The 18,530-nt window shown below is 38.3% G+C and overlaps 3 protein-coding genes and 1 long non-coding RNA gene across 8 annotated transcripts; 2 read left to right on the plus strand and 2 right to left on the minus strand.

Moving 5' to 3' along the window:
* Nucleotides 1-1,150: 1,150 nt before the first annotated feature.
* Nucleotides 1,151-5,131, minus strand: LOC114738099 (L10-interacting MYB domain-containing protein). Of its 5 annotated transcripts, XM_028926121.1 has the most exons (6): nt 5,037-5,131; nt 4,347-4,820; nt 3,335-3,674; nt 3,150-3,243; nt 2,541-2,998; nt 1,151-1,982 (listed from the first exon to the last, which is right to left on the minus strand). In XM_028926121.1, exons 2-6 carry the CDS (start codon nt 4,376-4,378, stop codon nt 1,443-1,445), a joined length of 1,464 nt encoding a protein of 487 aa, XP_028781954.1. In that variant the 5' UTR covers nt 4,379-4,820; nt 5,037-5,131; the 3' UTR covers nt 1,151-1,442. The 5 variants fall into 5 exon arrangements, with proteins under 5 accessions (XP_028781954.1, XP_028781956.1, XP_028781953.1 ...); XM_028926123.1 differs by lacking the exon at nt 4,347-4,820; XM_028926120.1 differs by lacking the exon at nt 5,037-5,131 and having other exon boundaries at nt 4,347-5,029.
* Nucleotides 4,162-12,244, plus strand: LOC114738102 (uncharacterized). Its single transcript, XR_003739488.1, has 3 exons — nt 4,162-4,237; nt 8,342-8,351; nt 12,235-12,244. It is a non-coding gene; the product is annotated as an uncharacterized LOC114738102 (long non-coding RNA).
* LOC114738100 (uncharacterized) lies at nt 6,636-11,196 on the minus strand. The gene is made up of 6 exons (XM_028926125.1): nt 10,625-11,196; nt 9,605-9,804; nt 7,794-8,079; nt 7,625-7,710; nt 7,447-7,538; nt 6,636-7,351 (listed from the first exon to the last, which is right to left on the minus strand). Exons 1-6 carry the CDS (start codon nt 10,928-10,930, stop codon nt 7,104-7,106), a joined length of 1,218 nt encoding a protein of 405 aa, XP_028781958.1. The 5' UTR covers nt 10,931-11,196; the 3' UTR covers nt 6,636-7,103.
* Nucleotides 12,245-13,212: 968 nt separating the features above from the next.
* Nucleotides 13,213-17,087, plus strand: LOC114738101 (nicotinamide adenine dinucleotide transporter 1, chloroplastic). The gene is made up of 9 exons (XM_028926126.1): nt 13,213-13,609; nt 13,743-13,838; nt 14,137-14,243; nt 14,864-14,912; nt 15,101-15,210; nt 15,657-15,751; nt 15,848-15,936; nt 16,017-16,111; nt 16,441-17,087. The coding sequence occupies exons 1-9, from the start codon at nt 13,540-13,542 to the stop codon at nt 16,675-16,677; spliced, it is 948 nt and encodes a 315-aa protein (XP_028781959.1). The 5' UTR covers nt 13,213-13,539; the 3' UTR covers nt 16,678-17,087.
* The last annotated feature ends 1,443 nt before the right edge of the window (nt 17,088-18,530 follow it).

The following is an 18,530-nucleotide window of genomic DNA, read 5'->3' on the forward strand; positions in this document are numbered from 1 at the left end:
GGGCATTTAACTTCAACGGTCTAATAAACTGAACGAACTTCGATGCCTTTCGGTTTTCCTTTTTTGAAAATAAAAAAATATTAATAAAGACAATGCTGGATAATTAAGGCGTTTCCATCGGACGGGCAAGGCAAAGGAACTGCTTTTGTCTACTCTTTACTTATCTTCCCACTTTCCGCTTTGGTCGTTTGCTTATTTGTTTTACATTTTTTTCAAAAAAAAAAATTGTAAAAGTTGTTGCTCTTTGATTAAAATTATTACGAAAAAAAAAATTCTGATTCCACCTTTTGATCATAATAATCTGAGTGATTTAAGTGCTAAAGATGAATAGTATTCAATAATCACATGTCAAATTTGAATGGCAAGCAAAGCAGAAGTTGTGTTTTGACTTTAATTTTTTCCCCATTCATGAGATGAAACATTTTATGAACTTTAAGTTCCAAGTTTAAAATGAGAGGCATATCTTGAATTCAATTTTGTTTTTAAAAGATGGCAAAGAAATTTTGTTTTTTTTTAAAAAGGGCATATCTTGGATCTATGAAGCCAGGCAGAATAGAGCTACGGCACATTAACAGCCTGTAGGTGGGCAGCGAATTCATAACGATCTTCAAATTCGCAGACACCTATAGCCTCCCACCTCGTTAAATTTCAAATATTTACGCCTCTAAATCAAACATCACATTACATATATATGATTTTAAGCCCCAAAAAAAAATCATGAATGAATTCTCTTATATCACTCATATGTACTTTCTAGTTAAAAAAAATAAATCATATGTACTACCTCCCCTACTTAACAAAATAGCTAGTTTGATTATAAATATAACATCACAATATACTTTTTCTCTTATATTATTTATTTTTTTAAAAATAATCCTTATAATAGTTATACACATTAAATATTCCATTAAATGATAGATCTAACTAAAGTACACCTCAGCAAAGATATTCTTAAAATAAATCACTTACTTATTACAAATAACTAACTTAAAAAACTTTTTTAATTTACTCACATAACCAATTAGCTCTTATATTAAAGATGAAAATAGTATATAATTGAAAATATACACCCAGACATTGAACTTGGTTTATCCGTCGCTCTTCAACACGATAGAATCCAACTTAAAAGCAATATGAAAGGAGAACAAGGTTTCAGAAAAAGAGTAGCAGTTGTACGAGATTAATAATAATAGTAATAATAATGATTACGACATTATTTCAGAAACACATAAACCCTGACAAATACTAGGTTAATAATGCAAGGACTTTCTGAACCCTTCTATGAACATACGAGCTAATCTTAGCTCCAATTTTACCCCACAAATATGGGTATCACTCAAGGTATAAGCTAAGCCTGTTAAGAAAGGGCATGGATAACAGAACAATGCTAACTGTCAAGTGCTTGAAAGAAGAGATGAAAGGTATGGGGCCACGAGCTAAGCTTACGTCCGAAGTTTCCGAAGCAACCAATTCTTTCGCAGCTTAACATCCAGCGCTAGAAAAGTTCTTGCTTTTTTTTCATCCTCCAGAAAATCGCAGGCATCCAAAACCAGATCTTCATCCATATCAGGCAATGCTTGTACTGCTTCTATCACAATCTCTATCGGTACTGAGTTATCATCACTCTTTTTTGTTGACAGAGAAGAAACAGTAGTTGCCATCTCCTGGAGAGTGCTAGCCATGCCTACTTCAACGTCCCTTAATCTTTTGGGGCAAGTGGAATCGATCTCTAATTGGCGCTTATGTTTCTCACTAGTATGTGTTAAGTCACTCACATTACCATCATGGTATTCAATATAATTAGATGCTGCTGGAGATAGACCAATTTCAGATGGCTCCATACTCACATCTGCAACTGAATTTTGCGGATCCAAATCTTGACGCGGAGATTCCTTTTCATCAAAAGTGGGGTCATATATCACACACAAATCCTTAAAATATGGCACAGGTCGGGTCATAAACTGCCGCGCATCAGGATGCACCTGCATGTAATCATTTCAATGGTCTTTAAACCTTGTCCACATAAAGACTAATATATTATCATTATAAGCATTACTATTGCTTAAACTCTCTTGGTAAAAATGCAGTTAGCATTTAGCAATGAGGATCCCATTACATGCTTTCTCAGTAGGAAAATGAATTTGTCTTTCATTTTTCATCCAGAAAAATTAAGTAAATATGCACTGTCAAAGGGGAATGGATGTAGGCATTTTTGCCATGTTCCTACTTTTTTCCAATCCACTTCCACTTTTATTAACATGCACACCCTTGAAGCTTTACATTTTTCAAAGAATTTTAAGTTCGTTTTACTTTGTTTTACATTGCACGAAAAAGCTGACCAACAGAAGAGTAAGAAAGAAGTACCTAGAACCAGGGGGTTGGGCCTTGGTAAATTGCTGTATTACTGAATCCAAGCCCAATAATATCATCAAAGAGAGGGAATTGATAAATAAAACCACACAGATGATTCCCTATGCCAATGTAATCATTTACTAATTGAGTATTGATATTCCTAATAGATTTCTATAGTAGGTGTATACCTTGATGTAATCTTGCCAGAGATAATCATCAGCAGTAACCATCTGCCGTGCATCATCCCAGACAAACCCATCCAAATGAAGTAGACTTTTAATAACATTATACTGCCTTCTCAGAGTTTTGTATCGATTTTTAAGAATCTCTACACTATGGTCAAAGCCAAAATTTTCATTGAATGATGAAATCATCTCCATCCATGCTTGCTTGCTGAATGCACCATCAACCCGGTTTCCTTTGTGCACATGGGCAAGCATCAAGTTAATAAGATAATGGTCCATTGGTGGCTGCCAATAAGTGCGAGAACGGGTACAAGCCTTTGACAAACTTAGCTCAAAATCATCGTTTGCATTTTCCGGTATAGAAACTCCAAGGTTTTCTGCAACCTTTGTATCTTGGAAAACCTCACCAGTATCCTCACCGACACTGTTAGATTGTATGGCCATGGTGGCTCCATCATCACCTGGAATTCGACGACCTATTTGATTCCTTATCATCTAAGATTCATATTCATAATCACCATACATTGGAACATATTCCAGACCTTCTAAGGATCAACCATAGTTATATTAGTCCTCAACAACATCAACAACAAAACACAATCACTGAATTACCTTTTTCTGCAGTCAGTGCGCGTCCATAAATAGTACACAAGTCACTAAAGTAGGGAATGCTTTTTATTCTATAAGATCGGGCATCCGGATGTACCTGCCATTATCAAGCAAAAAATAATTAATAATTGAAAACCTTTATAAGATTAAGAGAAAAGAACTAAACACAAGATTCAATTTTTCATTACTTTGATGTATTCATCCCAAACATTATTATCAGCGGTCACCATTTTTCGCTTTTCGTCCCAGCTAAACCCCGTCTGGGCAAGAAGCTTTGTAACGGTCCTATACAAATTCCTTAATGTTTTGTGGCGATTTTTTAGAACGTCTTTTTCATACTGAGATTTGAACTTTGCATTGAACATTGCGGACATGTGCTTCCATGCTCTTTTGCTGAACAGATGATCATCCAATTTATTTCCTTTGCCAACCTGCTCTAACATCAGACCAATGAAATACCGATCCATTTCAGGCGTCCAAATTGTTCTTAGCCGTTCTTTACTGTTTTGGGCTTCGACGCCCATGTTTCTAGAGCGCAAGATACACAATGAGAATTATTATCAAGCACTGAAAGTGAGAGTGCACTAAAAATAATAAATTAGATAAAATTTCAAAATTTTTAATCGATTGGTTAAAGACAAGACTTTGAAGCTAAATTACATAGGTATCCTTTGGCATCAAATTCATGTTATAGATACACAGTTGAAAACAGAAATAAAGAAATAATCAATGCTTAAAGTTCTGAACTAGGTGTGCCATTCAAATACCTTTACACGGCACAGAAAATGAGAGGTAAAGCCAGAATCGGAGAACTTGAATCATTATCCAACCCTAATTATCATGTACGTCAAGAGAAGGCCTCAAATTTAGTCAGAGAATATAATTCTTGGACGGTAAACTAAAACAAGGTTGCAGCGCCTTCTCTGCACATAGTTTACTTATGCATCCCACATTGCTCCATAAACTACATCACTACATTAACATTAATTCATTAGTACATAAACAAAATGTCGCGTATTATAACAGCTTAGCTCTTCAAATAAACTTCTACACAAAAACAAGTTCTCACTCAATTAACACGATGTTATCGGGTACGAAAATTGAAAGCAGATAACAGCCTTGCTGAACAAAATTTAAGAATGAATCAATGTCAGGTTGTGAGATAGATAGTCTAAGATTGTTATGAGTTGATAGATTTACAATTGCGATAATTTACTAGTCAAACTTGCCATCACAATCGAACAATGCAGTGAGATTTCCCGATCCCGGCAGATAGACCAATGACAGTTTTCAGCGGATACACCTTAACTTTTATGCATCATTTCCCACAGGTCCCAATCCGACGTAACAATCTGCTAACCTCGGACAGAGTAAACTCAGAAGGCAGCATATCATGCATTAACTCTTCCAACAGGCCTCCTCTCATTTAGCCCAAGTTTAATATAGGCAGTCAAGCAGAAGAGGAATATACGAGTAAGGAGGAGATATCATACACCCATTACTTTCCATTTGTATAAATTCCTATGTTTCTTCTCCACATAAGAATCCATTCGAATCTGGATGTAAAACTTCACGCTCTCCTCTGTTTAACAACTCCCAAAAAGTAAAGACTAAAGAGTTATTCTCGTTCGTGCGCGTCCTCCGTTTCAGACGCAAACGTCAAGGCCCTAAATTCTAAAAGGACAGTACGAAAAATGTTTGAGGTGACAGTGGATTGCGCAGAATTGGGGGGAAAAAACCACGAAGTTTAATTAAATTGACACGGAATAATGATCAGCTATGGTGGCCAAAACAAGTTTACAATGAATCAGAAAATCGGCGCCACGCGCCGTAGGCAGTATCAAGAAACATAAAATAAATGTTTGGGAGCGAATAAAAAGGGAAAGGCACCTTGGACTTGGGAGTATAGAGACTTCTGAATGCTACAGTTGTCGCCTTATTCTGCAAGTTTCGGGATAAGGTTTTCCTGAACAAGGTGGGAGCCGCTTTGTGCCTGTGGATGCATGGAATAGCGAATGCTGCCTTGACCTTATTCGGTTTATCCGTATGACAAGGGGACTGCTGATTCACTGACTGTAATTATACCTCATGCCCCCAAAACAAATGGTCACCCTGAGTTTCCTAATATTTTAAAATATTTGTCATTTTAAAATTTAATAAAACGTTAATGATAATAGAATATTCACTTTGACGAAATAAATACTAAAATAGTATACTTATGAGAATATTTAAATTCGTTGGCAAAAAAAAGGAGAACACTTAAATTAAGAGTATTTTAGTTAAATATCATTAAATTAAATTTTACTAGAACACAAGACTTTTTTTTTTTTTACCTTGAACTAGAACAGAGACTATTGAATAATCCTTTTTATCAAAACCACTCTTCTACTATTAAACAACTACGGAGGTGTTTAGATAAGAACAAAACTATGGTTTCTGAAGTGCTTTTACAGTATACGAAGCAAATATATGGAGGAGTTTGTCTCGATTTGTAAAAAAGTATTTCTGAAAAGTAATTATAGTGTGTTCCAAACACCCCCTACATCAGTAAAATCTAGGGAAGAGAAATGAAAAGTAAATCTAGTGCACCCTTTATTATAATATATTAATATCAGCATTAATAAATTTTCAGAATATATGAGTATCAATTGGCGTCTTTTAGGGAATACTCTTCGTAGAAGTACATTAACTACTGTTCAAAAGAGAAAAAAAAGAGCACAACGATCGAGCTTCATCTATAGACAGATGACTCCTATGTTCGGCGAGAAAGACGTGAAACCCTGAAAGTCGAGATCATTTGTTTGACTTGTCCTTTCTCCAGGGCTCTCCGGTTTGGTTCGAGTTATTTAACGAGTCCTGATTCCCTCAATTTCAGTTATTTCATAGATTGGCTGTCCGATAATCTCAACTCTTGGTCAGTCCCCACAAAAAAAAAATCAACTCTTGGACCAGTAAAGGAGATCCCAGATGGGTAAAACAAATTCCATGTAAAATCTGGAGCATCGAAATCCCGTAATCTTAAATGGTAAATAAAAAAAAAAGAAAAGAAAAGAAGAGAAATCAAGTCATCTTTCATCCCAGGGAGCCTTGTCCTGATTCTGTGCCACAGGATGCTAGAAGAATAATTGTTTTATTAGATACACGTGGGCAAATTTTTTTTTTTTTTAACTCCCATCACCGGAAGAAGACATCTTTCATTCCCACTATTAACATGAGTTCAACCAATATCTGGTAATGTGAAGATGAGATGAAGCGCCATGAGGCGGCAGATTTGGACTGGACATCTCTCGATCTACCTTGGCAAGAACAATTCCATTCATATGTGGACTAATTAGATGTTACCTTGAATGACTTAGTTGAATTCACTGCCTTGCCATTTGATTTCCCTCCACCACCACCACCACCACCAACACCTGTCGTTTAGAGCATCAGAGCTTCTGAGAAAAACCCTGTGTCAAATGCGGCGGCGCGTCTATGCGCTTTAAAAGGTCAAGAAAGTCTCTCTTAATTCTTGTCAATGTAAATAAATCACAGAACAATGAGTAGTACAGTCATATACTCCTTATACCAGGGCTGTGTATGTTTGAACTGCCCCAGGCAGACTTAAAAAGAGGGGCCTTATAAAATATCAATGTGCCTATAGTAGTAGTTGTATCATGCCTGAATCATTAAGCAAATAGAATTACAGATTTGTATTGCTACGAGCCTTTCATGGATTTCGTAGGCTCCAATATAATATGGTCGGAAAATCAAATGACTTTAAATTCCAACCACTGCTGGCAACTCGTTCCATCCTGTGTCGTGAACTGCAATTTTTATCAAGAAAACTACCATAATTATAACAAGAGGCTGAATTAAGATGGTTAGTAAGAGAGTAAGTTTTCAACATATTCCGTCCAACACCAATGCGGGTTTCTCTAAAATGCGGAAGAACTTTTGAACTCAAAGCTTCCCTTATCATCTCCATTGCGAGCTATGGCTTATAAAGTACTGGAAATCAGGAAGTTTAACCTGCAACCGCTGCAGCCAATTGTCAGCAGCCTGTGACAAAGAGTTCGCTTGCTGCCACTCAGAGCCTCCGTCAGGAGTGAAAATTGAACCTCTCAACTTATAGGAAGCAAGGGCAAAAACCGGAAGAGAAACCTTTGCACCAACACCACGGATCTTCTTGGCACCAGAAGCATTAAATTGTGGTTGAAATTTGCCTGCACCAGTTAGAAAGAAACGGATTCAAGGGTAATGAAAGGGAATAGCTTCAATGAGTGTGTATTTCTTCTCAGAATGAATAAGATAAACATACTTCTTGAAAGAGTTGATAAGGAATGGAAGGTTAAGAACGATGCATCCAAACTTCTTAGCGTTGAGCCAACAGGTATTCTATAAATTGGATACCTGAACCGACGTTCAATTCATCAACACAACAAATAACGAACAAGGAATAACCACAACAGCAACAACAGAACATCATTTACACCTACCAAGCCACTGAAAACCAACTTGAAGGCAATAGATCACAGCTTCTGTACTTCTTTAGATCTGGAAAGTGGGAGGCAAGACTAGTAACCTAAGGAACAAAAAGAAATCAGAAGTGTCCAGATCAGAACATTAAAAAAAAAAATCCATTAAAACCTTGAAGAACGGACTTGCCTTGTCATAAACAGGTGGACGAAAATGTGGTTGTTCTCGTTCAAAATATTCAAATACAAGCTGCCCTGGATAGATGCAGACCTCAGTTTCATCGCTTGAAGAACTCAATGGCGGTCTATCTCTCAAACTTAGTCTGCTCAGCCTCTGAGAATTAACATTTATCCGGTTGTGCTGCATCAATGGACCATCAATACTCCCTCTGCCTCGCTTTTCTGTTTCACAATCACTGCTACCAGCGCTGCTTGTCTCCCTTGAAGACTCAGCATCACTGTCCTCACCAGGCCTCCTGATAAAGTTTATAACAATAATTTACACATTTAGGATCGCAATGACAATACAATGATATCCATTTCAGAAAGAGTTAAGAAAACAAGGCAAAAAAGGAAAAAGTCCAATGAGGCTATGATCTAGGTGCACGGCCCTGGTTATAAGCCTTTTAAAAGAGCACGTGACATGATATCCCTCCACTACAACAAATTTTACATCAACAAATGTAAAGAGAGAAGATGAGAAGCGGCCTATATAGTTTACGAAAAAATAAACAAAAGCTTATAATTTGTTAAATTGTTACAGGTCATAAATCTTACAAACTGCCTAAGGGACAGTCTTCGCCTAGCATTTAGCGATTCACCCTTGTTTATCCCTCATGACTCAAAAACTGACCATCCCGTGTTGAGCATATGGTCACTTGCCACTCAAGCAGCACCTCAAAGGTACGGGCATATTCAAATTATGATTGCAGAGGTAATGGTAGTCACATGTTTCAAGATAACTTTAAAAACCTAGTATGCTTGATGGAAAATGGCATTTTATTCATCTAACCAAAGCATGAACCCTTATCCTGATCAGCTCTTGGCATTTCCTGTATCTCAGTTATAAATTTTTCCATCACTATATGTATATAATAATTTCTTGGTTGCATGCCTCATAACAGTGCTCTTATAATCCCAATCACCACATGCTTCTTGCTAAAAGACTTACTTCTGAAATACTAAAGAGATTAAATTTTATCCAAAGATACATTTGTCTTCCACTAACAAGAACTTGAGATTCCATATGCGGATGCACAGACAAGCATTAGAGGCTATATTCAGACTTCATTTATCACCTAATTTCAGTTTCTAGTGCGTCCACTAGCCATTTATTCTCCACAATTGATAGCTTTGTAATTGAAATACCAGCTTAGGAACTCGACTCGGTGCCCGATTGATGCACCTTCCAAAATGTTGGGATGCAGTTTCATATACCATAATTACCCAGATCTCATTTGGCATAAGCTGAACAGAGAATCATTACCCAAACTCCAGGTAAAAAACAGATAATTATCACCTCAGGACTTAATTAGAATTGGTGCATTGGATACATTACGACGAATGCTAGCATTGTAATTCATAGATGAGAATAATTGGAAGCAAGGTCCCTAATTGTCCCTAATGGACAAGATAAGCAAAAATTGATAAAATGCAATCGTAATTGGCTCCAACTTTTCATTTCTAAATTTGACAGCACATAAAAGATTAATTGATATGAAGTTAGTTTTAGCCTGCAGGGTGTTCCTTTTCAACAATCAAGAATCACCCGAAGTTGAGGCGGCATAAGGACTTATTTTAACAATTTTGCATCACATGTGGAGGTAGATGTAAAAATCAATAATAAATCAATCAAAGATCAACTTATAGAGGAAGAGTAATGAAAAGCACAGAGTATCTTGCGATTTAACCATTGATTGATCACTGCAAAAAGAATGAAAGAAAAAAGAGATGGACAACTAGATAGATAGATAGAGTGAGGGGGTGTACAAAACGGCTGACCTTGGCCTATGTGGTTCAACATATAATTGAATGCCTGACAGATATGGGATATAATACTGCTTAACAGAATCACTCCCATTCAGCAAAAGCGGCACTTCTACTCCATAAGCGCTCCATTCTCTAAAAGATTCCCAGAGATCTCCAAGTAAAAAGTATAGATTCCCGTCAGCTTCAGTTGTCCTCCATCCCCTCTTCTTCGGCTGTAGACACCAGACCCCAGCAATTAAAAACATAAATAAGAACATTTGAAACCAAAAAGAATACAAAGAAGCCGTATAACAACAATAGACATGACTTCTCTTTAATATCCAATGTTTTCAAATAAGAATAGCTGTAACAAAGTAGTTAGGCTCACTACAAGCAAATTTGTTAGGGAAGAGAAATTGTTTCATTTCCCTATGTCAGTTACGAATTGTACTTGCAAAATCGGTGCACAACCAAATTCCATACAAAAGTACCACCTAAGCCTGGCAACAAATACAACCACACATCATTTTCCTTTACAAACAATTTCAATGAAAATAGCTATTAAGAAGTTGCATATCCTTCCATCTCAGCAATTGGAATTCGATTCCATCCACTTAGTAGCAACATTAATCCAGTCATTCCTTCAATGCTCCAAGCATTCCTTGAGAACTTGAATTTAAAAGATTACAAAGTTTTATTGGTCACGTTGTTGATTGTTCGTAGAACATCAGCTAGAACCTGGCTAAATTAGCCAAAGAATTTTAGTCCGATCCTGACGACGTCTGGCAATATGGTATTGCACCAACAAAGCCAGCAGTAAGTTGTTCTCATCTTAACCTTAAAATTAGAAAACAAAGTCGATATATTTTCAATAAGAACTGCATTTTACTTCACTCAAACTATTTTGCTTCTCCACCATCTAATGTCTGAATCAAAGGCCATGGAGTCAATTATTCACAAGAAGGCCGGAGTATTGGTTGCCACAACATAAAGAAAAATCAGAAATTTCTTACGCTTTCCACTATTTCTACAGAACGATAAGTCAGACAGTACCTCGGATAAGAACTGAACCGGAACCAGGGGGGTGACTGATTCCATGAGGCGATCCAAATTAGTCAAATTAGCAGTTCTCGGTGGCGAAGAAGAGGAGACCGAGTTGGGCCTCGACAATGACGACTCGTCGGAGTCGGTGCGCGTCTCCGCTTCGACCGTGTCGACTCGGGCAGGGGACTTCAACGGTCTTTGCAGCTGCTGCTGCTGTTGCAGTACCAACTGCTGGTTTCTCCGAACAGCCGGAGGGTTGTAGAAGCGGTCAGAGCCGTGAGTCCGCGTCACGGCAAAGCCCCCGGAGTTAGACATTATTGTGATTTGCGGAGAATTGCAGGGCGTGTGACACAGTGACAGTATTAGAGGGAGATTAAATAACAGATATATAGAAAAAGGAATTTGTATTGAAAATTTAGATAGTGAAGAGACTGGGGAGTGGGTTTAAAAGGGGTTTTAGGGCCAATTCTCGGTCAGATGAGTATGAAGAGGCATGGAAGCAAATCAATAAGGTTTGCACGTATGTTGGGAGGTTGGGTTTGGAGGAGTTTTTATGTAAGCCAAGGAAGTGTTCCGGAAATAGGCCTCTTGTTTTCTTTATGTTTCGGACGAAACCTGCTTTCCCCTGCCGTAACTCTCCGTTGCCTTTGGACAAATTTCTCCATGAAATGCCCTAAATGCCCTCCTAACCTGCACTTCCGGCTCCGCTTCTGCCCCAAATCACACAAAAAGGATTTTCCCTCTTTTTGTTTGGCGAAAAAGATTTTGCCTTATGATCTTGAATATCATAAATTTCATAACAACTAAATTTAAGTCATACTATAGTGTAATCTGGAAAAGTAGTATTTTAAATTTTAATTAAAGTCTTGGTAAAAAAATTTTAACTAAAATTTATTATTAACTTGTTTGATGTGACTTTAAAAATTATTTATAAATACACGAAATTTCTAATCACCTCATATTTTACAAAATTTCTAGTCACCTCATATTTTATAAATTTATCGGAAAACTATTTATGAACCCTATATATTTATCTTGGGGGATGCAATTGATTTCAGACGCGAGGAGAGGTGGGGGGCGTCTTTGGAATTGCAGGGTGTGACGGGAAGGAAGGAGGAGTCGGTTGATGGCCGTGGGGGAATTGAACCTTCTGGAAATACGAAGAAGAATTGAGTCTCCCGGAGCTTCGGGGGCATTTAAGGCTTTTCCTCTGGCTTGCATTGCATACTCTCCTCCTCTGGATCATCAGAAGCAGACAAATCTCCCATCTCCCATCTTTTCACAAGTAGCGTCAGTGCCAAACCTAAACTGGTGCTTCCGGCTTCAATCTCCGCTCTTCACCGGACGCCCTTCTGGTTCCTCTCCCTCCTCCCAAGCCTCTTTGCATAGCAACTCTAAAATGTAAGATCTACTGTTGCAAATTTACTTCCTTGTTGTCAAATTTTTTAATTAATCGAAAATCAAAACATGCATAGCTGTTTTTTTTTTTTTGAGTAGGATGTGATCGCTGCCTCAGGGTATCCCAGCCTCAGCAAGGCCAGACTAATCCCAGGTGCACTCGCAGGTATCGAGCCCATGACATGGTAGGGAAGGCGCCTTGCGTTCCCGTTTGCAACCAGTCGGACCCGACCCTTACAGGCATGCATAGCTGTTTTTCAATAGCATACGGAATATGCTGTAACAATGGGGACATTGTACCAACAGTCCCTATAATAGCTGATGGGACCCTTGTTTCTAAGCTGGGCGTGCCAATGACTTGACAACACTTTGGCCTTCGTTTGCGCCTTTTCCTCATACACTAGTGGCTGGCGTTCATATATTTATTTGGTAATCTATTCATTCCCATTTCTGTTTACATGACTACATCACATTAATTTATGTTGCTATTTGCTAACAACTATTTGGTGACAATGACTTTCAAGTAATAAGTATTATTACGGTATATGTGCCAACAGGGGTAAGCCAATAATTTCAAAGGAAAGTGAGATTAGTAACGAAGGCAAGCGAGGAATTGTTTATTGAGCATGCCTTGAACTGTTTGAGTTCTGGTGTTCTTTAATTATGTTTACGTCAGGTCATAAATCCTGCAAACATTTATTTGAGTAAACTGAAAATTCGAATCCAATGTATAAAGTGATAGATTTTATGTCTGTTAAAATTCATATATTATGCTGAAATAAAATGTGACAGCAATAATTAATTTTAAAATTCATCTTTTATTTTAGAAGATGGAATAGGATAAGGTTGCTGGTCTCTGGTTTGATTGCAGTACCTGGTTTTACTAATGGATTTCAGTCTCGTGTGTGTGTGTGTGTGTGTGAGAGAGAGAGAGAGAGAGAGAGAACGGAGTGCCGGGTATGGATTGGCCCGTTCTTCAAAACCACGGTGTTGATATGGGCTTCCTTTAATAGAGGCTTTTACGCTGGTAAGCCCAACATTAGGCCCACTAAGTCGAAGAAAAGACGAAGCCTCTTTTCTTTCAAGTTTCGGCTGCAAACAACACATAATAAAAGGGCGAGGCCCATTTGACAAACGTCGCGGCGATAGACAGATCGAAGACAGATAGATAAAAGAGACACGTTGGTCTTTGGAGATGCGGGGGACGGGAGAAGCGTAGCGCGACGCAGCTACCCATCCTGGACGCCTTCTCCCGCTTTGACTCCCCGCAACGTCCCAACATGGACCACCAGGACCTACCCCTTCCTTCTTTTCGATCTCATCGAACCCTAATTTGATCTTCTTCCCTCCAACCAAAATCAATCCCAATTTCTTGATTTCCTGTTCATCTCTCATATTCTCTCACCCAACTCAGCCTCAGGCCATGCAACTCTGCTTCTCCGCCAACGCCCTCCGGAGAGAGGACCCTTTTCGTTTCCCCAGAAATTTGGCTTCTTTTCAGTATACCATCGTCGAATTCACCAGCTATGTCCGCTGATACTCATGTCCCTGCTTCTAAGGTTATTCTTTGCAATGCTGGGGCCGGTGCCGCCGCCGGTATGCGATTTTTTCTGATGCATCCTCATACATGACTGTTTTAGTTCTGTACAATGCGGTGATTTTCTTATTTGCTTTCATCTGACACGCCATCTGAGATGTTAAAAACGGAAAAAACATTAAATGGGTGCAGGAGTTATTGCCGCTACATTTGTATGTCCTTTAGACGTCATCAAAACTAGGTTTCAGGTTCATGGGCTGCCGCAGCTTGCTAATGGAAGTATTAAAGGTATTTCCTGTCTTGTACTTATTGTTTTCGTTCGTGATAATCATTTTTTTATTAATTAGCAAAACAACAGAATGAGAGGCGTATTCTGAGATCATAAAGAAGATTCTTCTAGAATTTCAGTTTTGAGCCGTAGTTCTTGGATTTGATGCGCAGCTTACCTGAATTTGTTACATAATAATAATAGCACCTGCGTTAGAGTCCCGCGGCTGCTTATAAGAGCTTGTTACACGAACAACTGGAGTAGATTACTTGCATTTCGATAGTTCATCTGAAACAGATTGGGTGTTTCTGTTGTCAGGCAGTCTAATAGTTGGTAGTTTGGAACAAATATTTCACAAGGAGGGGTTCCGTGGCATGTACCGCGGTCTGGCGCCTACTGTGTTGGCTCTACTTCCAAACTGGGCGGTAAGTCTATTCTTCCTTTTTCTCGAGAGCTTATTCTCACCCGCTGATTTGTATGATGACTAGTCACTAAATAAATTTTCCTTCCAACTCCATAAATACACGAGGTTCACTCTGAAATGTCTAGGTTGTTGGGTCAGTATATACACTAGCTATTTGAACGGAAGCTGCTGAGTCATGAAGATCGATATTTAATTAATGATTGTTGTGGTAGCATCATTGGTGGCTTCGTATTGAGTTAACGTTCTGTATAAAGTATGAAGTCTAATCCTGCCAACCTCCGATTTGTGGCTGTTTTGATGGATTTGGTTGGTCGATATGATTATGACTTTAAGAAACAGAATTCCTCTGAGGTCTTTCTGTTTTTGCGTGTATACATAGTAGAAAAGAAAGTCCAAGTGTGCATTTTAAAGCAGGAGAAAACAAACGAATATGAGTGGCCATCAAGGTTATGATATCAATATTTCCTGCCCTAGATTGTCTTACAGTTGCATTATAGATTTTATCGACCCTACAAATCTCTTCATGCTACTGATGTTGAGCCCGTTTCCACTATTTTTGGGAAAGTAGAATACTGATTTTGTCAGTTTGCATTGTAATCATTTTAATTTGTGAACTTTCAGGTTTATTTTACCATGTATGAACAGTTTAAGAGCCTTCTTTGTTCCAACGGTTAGTCCTTTACTGGTTACTTTTCTTTTCCCATTGGAGTTAGCAGGAGATTGCTTGAGCGTTGTTTTTGGTGATAAAATGCTCTCTATTATTCTGATCTTAAGCTTGTCAATGTGCTGCAAATCAAATTCTTTTATATAGATGTGTAGGTGGTAAAAGTCATGTTATTTATATTTGGCTATTTGCAGATGAACACCATCATCTTTCAATTGGAGCTAATATGTTAGCTGCTTCTGCTGCTGGGGCTGCGACTACCATTGCTACAAATCCACTTTGGGTTGTCAAGACCAGACTTCAAGTGTGTCTCTTAATTTTTTGATGCAATTTCTATTATAGCTATTACATTCATTTGACTTAATTTGTCAGTTCCTTTAAATGCTTATTGCTCGATGACATGCAATTAATAGTTTATGGTTTGTTGTTTTTCCATATATTGGCCATGGACCACAACTCTGGATACATATACGTATATATTATATGGGAAAAGTCTGCGAACATTTCATTTGTTAAGCAAGCAACCATTCCTATTGTAGCATTTGGAGTGTCAAGCATGCAAACATTCCTATAGTAGCATCTGTGAACTTTATTTTGCTTGCATGTATCGTGTGCTGGATTCATAATGGCCCACTAAGACTAAGGGCTGACATTTTCTGTACCCTGCTGCACATCGGTGCATGTCTTAATATATCTTTTATAATGAGTGTGCTTTCCTTTCTTCTTATTTTATATTTTATGGTAATGCAGACCCAGGGAATGAGATCTGGGGTTGTGCCTTATAGGAGCACGCTATCTGCTCTGAGGAGAATTGCTCATGAGGAGGGCATTCGGGGGTTGTACAGGTTGTGCATGGTGAATGAACAGCACGACTGATTTTTGCAGCTTTACAGATAGTAATCTTATTTTATGACGCCTTATATTTTCTTAAACTTGTACAGTGGCCTTGTACCTGCTCTTGCTGGTATCAGTCATGTTGCCATTCAGTTTCCAACATATGAGAAAATAAAATGTTACTTGGCAAACCAAGGTAATTTCTAGCCGTTTATTGTCCTTTTGTGAACGCTTAAAAGCTGTGGCACTTACTTCATGGGATCATTTTTGAGTCAGATAACACAGCCACAGATAAGCTTGGTGCTCGTGATGTTGCAATTGCGTCATCAGTTTCTAAAATTTTTGCGTCCACCCTAACATATCCGCATGAGGTATACTGCTGAATGAGCGACGTAGTTGAATTTATTTGTGGATTTTTTTAATGCAACAATTTATTTTTGGATTTACATGAGAACATTTGTATTGCCCGATCTTGTGGCATGATGAATAAAAGGGTAACAATCATAGTTGAGTGTGCTGATTTTACAGTATACTTCCAGCTATTTCTTGAAAGTTTTGAGCTTCATCTCATCGTCAGCTTAGAAAGGCTTGTTTCTTTGGTTTGGGTAGAGGACTGATGAAATCATTATTCTGGATCTAAATTGGTTATGGAAATGACTGGTAAGTGAAGGAAACTAACATTTTTCTGTTCTATTCACAGGTTATACGTTCTAGATTGCAAGAGCAAGGATACCATTCAGGGAGGCGTTATTCCGGTATGGTTGACTGCATTCAGAAGGTCTTTCAGCAAGATGGCTTACCGGGATTTTACCGTGGATGTGCAACAAACCTGTTGAGGACAACCCCAGCAGCTGTAATCACATTCACTAGCTTTGAAATGATACACCGGTTTCTTGTTTCACTCATCCCCTCTGATCCGCAAACCCATGTATTGTGATGATGGATCATGGTCAGCCTGCGCAACGATAGAATTGTTCTGATACATAAGTTAGTCCAGCTGGCTAATTGTTCTTTTTTATGGGTGAGAAGTCCTATTCTTTTTGTATGTTATTTGTTTTCTGCTGATTCTCGCATAATCGGAATTTTAAAATAGAGGCTTCTCCCTCTTTCAAGGCGGTGCGAAATCATTGTCTTAGCTGCTGGACTGAAGGATGTTTATACTAAGTGATAATGACGATAAAGACATGAGTAGTGCAATTGCTTTCTTGTCAACCCCCCGCCCCTCCGTAACAGTTTAATAATTAGTTCATCTTGAATATTATTTATCACTTCCTGCTTAGCATGCTGTTCTGGCATCACAGATCAAGCGCTATGCATTCCAGTAATCAAACTCGTGTTGATGGTGGTAAGAGTCTGGTTTTAACATTCTAACGGAGCTAGGAGTTGGGAATCTACCCAGCCCGTCATCGGCACCATTTTAGGCTTTTAGCATTCATGCACAAAATGTTTGTTGATTTCTCATTTCGGTCACTTTAGCACTGGGGTGCTGTCAATATATATATATATATATATCATAATGGCTTGCGGATAAATAGTTGATGTGGGTGACTACCGTTGGGGAACTTAAAAAAAAAAAAAAAAAGGATAGAGTGAGAATGCAAAATTAGCAGTTTGGTAGAGGATGTGACGGTGATAGAAGATAAGCTGTTACCGTTAACAGCAATGGAAGAGAAGGTGAAGGGCATCTTTGGAAGGGATCAAGATTTGCTGAAATGACGGGTTCGAAGATGTAAGTAATGCTAGATCTTTAGCTGAACAAGATCGTCAGTGTTAATCTTAGTGGTTGCCTTTGAAGAATGACATTGAAGAAATTAGGTCTCCTTTAGCCTCATTAAAATGTCGAATTTGAGCGTGTTTATGGGGAAGAAATTGTGCGAACTGATTTGCTAGGAAAATTCTTCGGCTAAATGTTTAATTTTGGTCATATCTGTCCTCCCTTGATTGTAGGAAGTGTACTGAATTTGATTGATAGAGGGGCTATAGGGTCCTCTGTCCTCCCTTCTATTTGTATATGGTTTGAATATAAGCTTGTATTGGGGGGAAAAAGAAAAAAGAATGTAATAGAAAGAGAAGGGGCCCTTGGACTGCTTTAGGAGGGCTTGCTCTTGGATTGGGGGCGTAGTGCAAGGGCAAGGGCCAACCTCCACAGCGTGTTGTACTTGTATGTGTCATTGCTTACCTTGGCTGGTCAAGCCTGGGCCTCACGCCCCTTTAAATCCTGCTTCACAGTCTAAACTGTCAACCTTATCTAATGTCGGTGTGGCCCTTGTTATTCTGGCTGCCTCCTCATTCTCCATTTGGCTGTTTTTTTAAGTTAGAGTGAATTTAAAACATGAACAAATGTTCGCAATAACCCAAATGGACGAACTAGGAACAAACGCCCCCTGATATAATACAATCTGCAAAGTATGTTTAACATACATATGTCATCCTTTAGTTAGGGGTTTATGCAATCAGTCTTCTTTATCTGAAAAATATTGACGGTTGACCCATAAGCTCCTATGTTTGATCAATCAAATACTAATCAATCGCCAATTTCAATTCAATTAGTAATTCTATAACAAGATATAATATTCACAATTCCCGCATAACGCGCAACACAACTGCCTAACTTATGATCTATAAATAAATGCAGATTAATGACACATGATAGCCCTCCATGTCCTCCAGCTCCCTCATCGCAAACCCTTTTTCCTTTCCCCATTATTTTTCTGGTGATGGTTTAAGCCATGCCCGTGAAATTAACATCTCATCAAACAGATAAGAATTTGAAACTAACAGAGAGAATTG

The sequence above is a fragment of the Neltuma alba genome, unplaced genomic scaffold (genome assembly GCF_004799145.2).
Source record: "Neltuma alba isolate B1F8T4 unplaced genomic scaffold, ASM479914v2 tig00013522_pilon, whole genome shotgun sequence".
Classification (NCBI taxonomy): Eukaryota; Viridiplantae; Streptophyta; class Magnoliopsida; order Fabales; family Fabaceae; genus Neltuma; species Neltuma alba.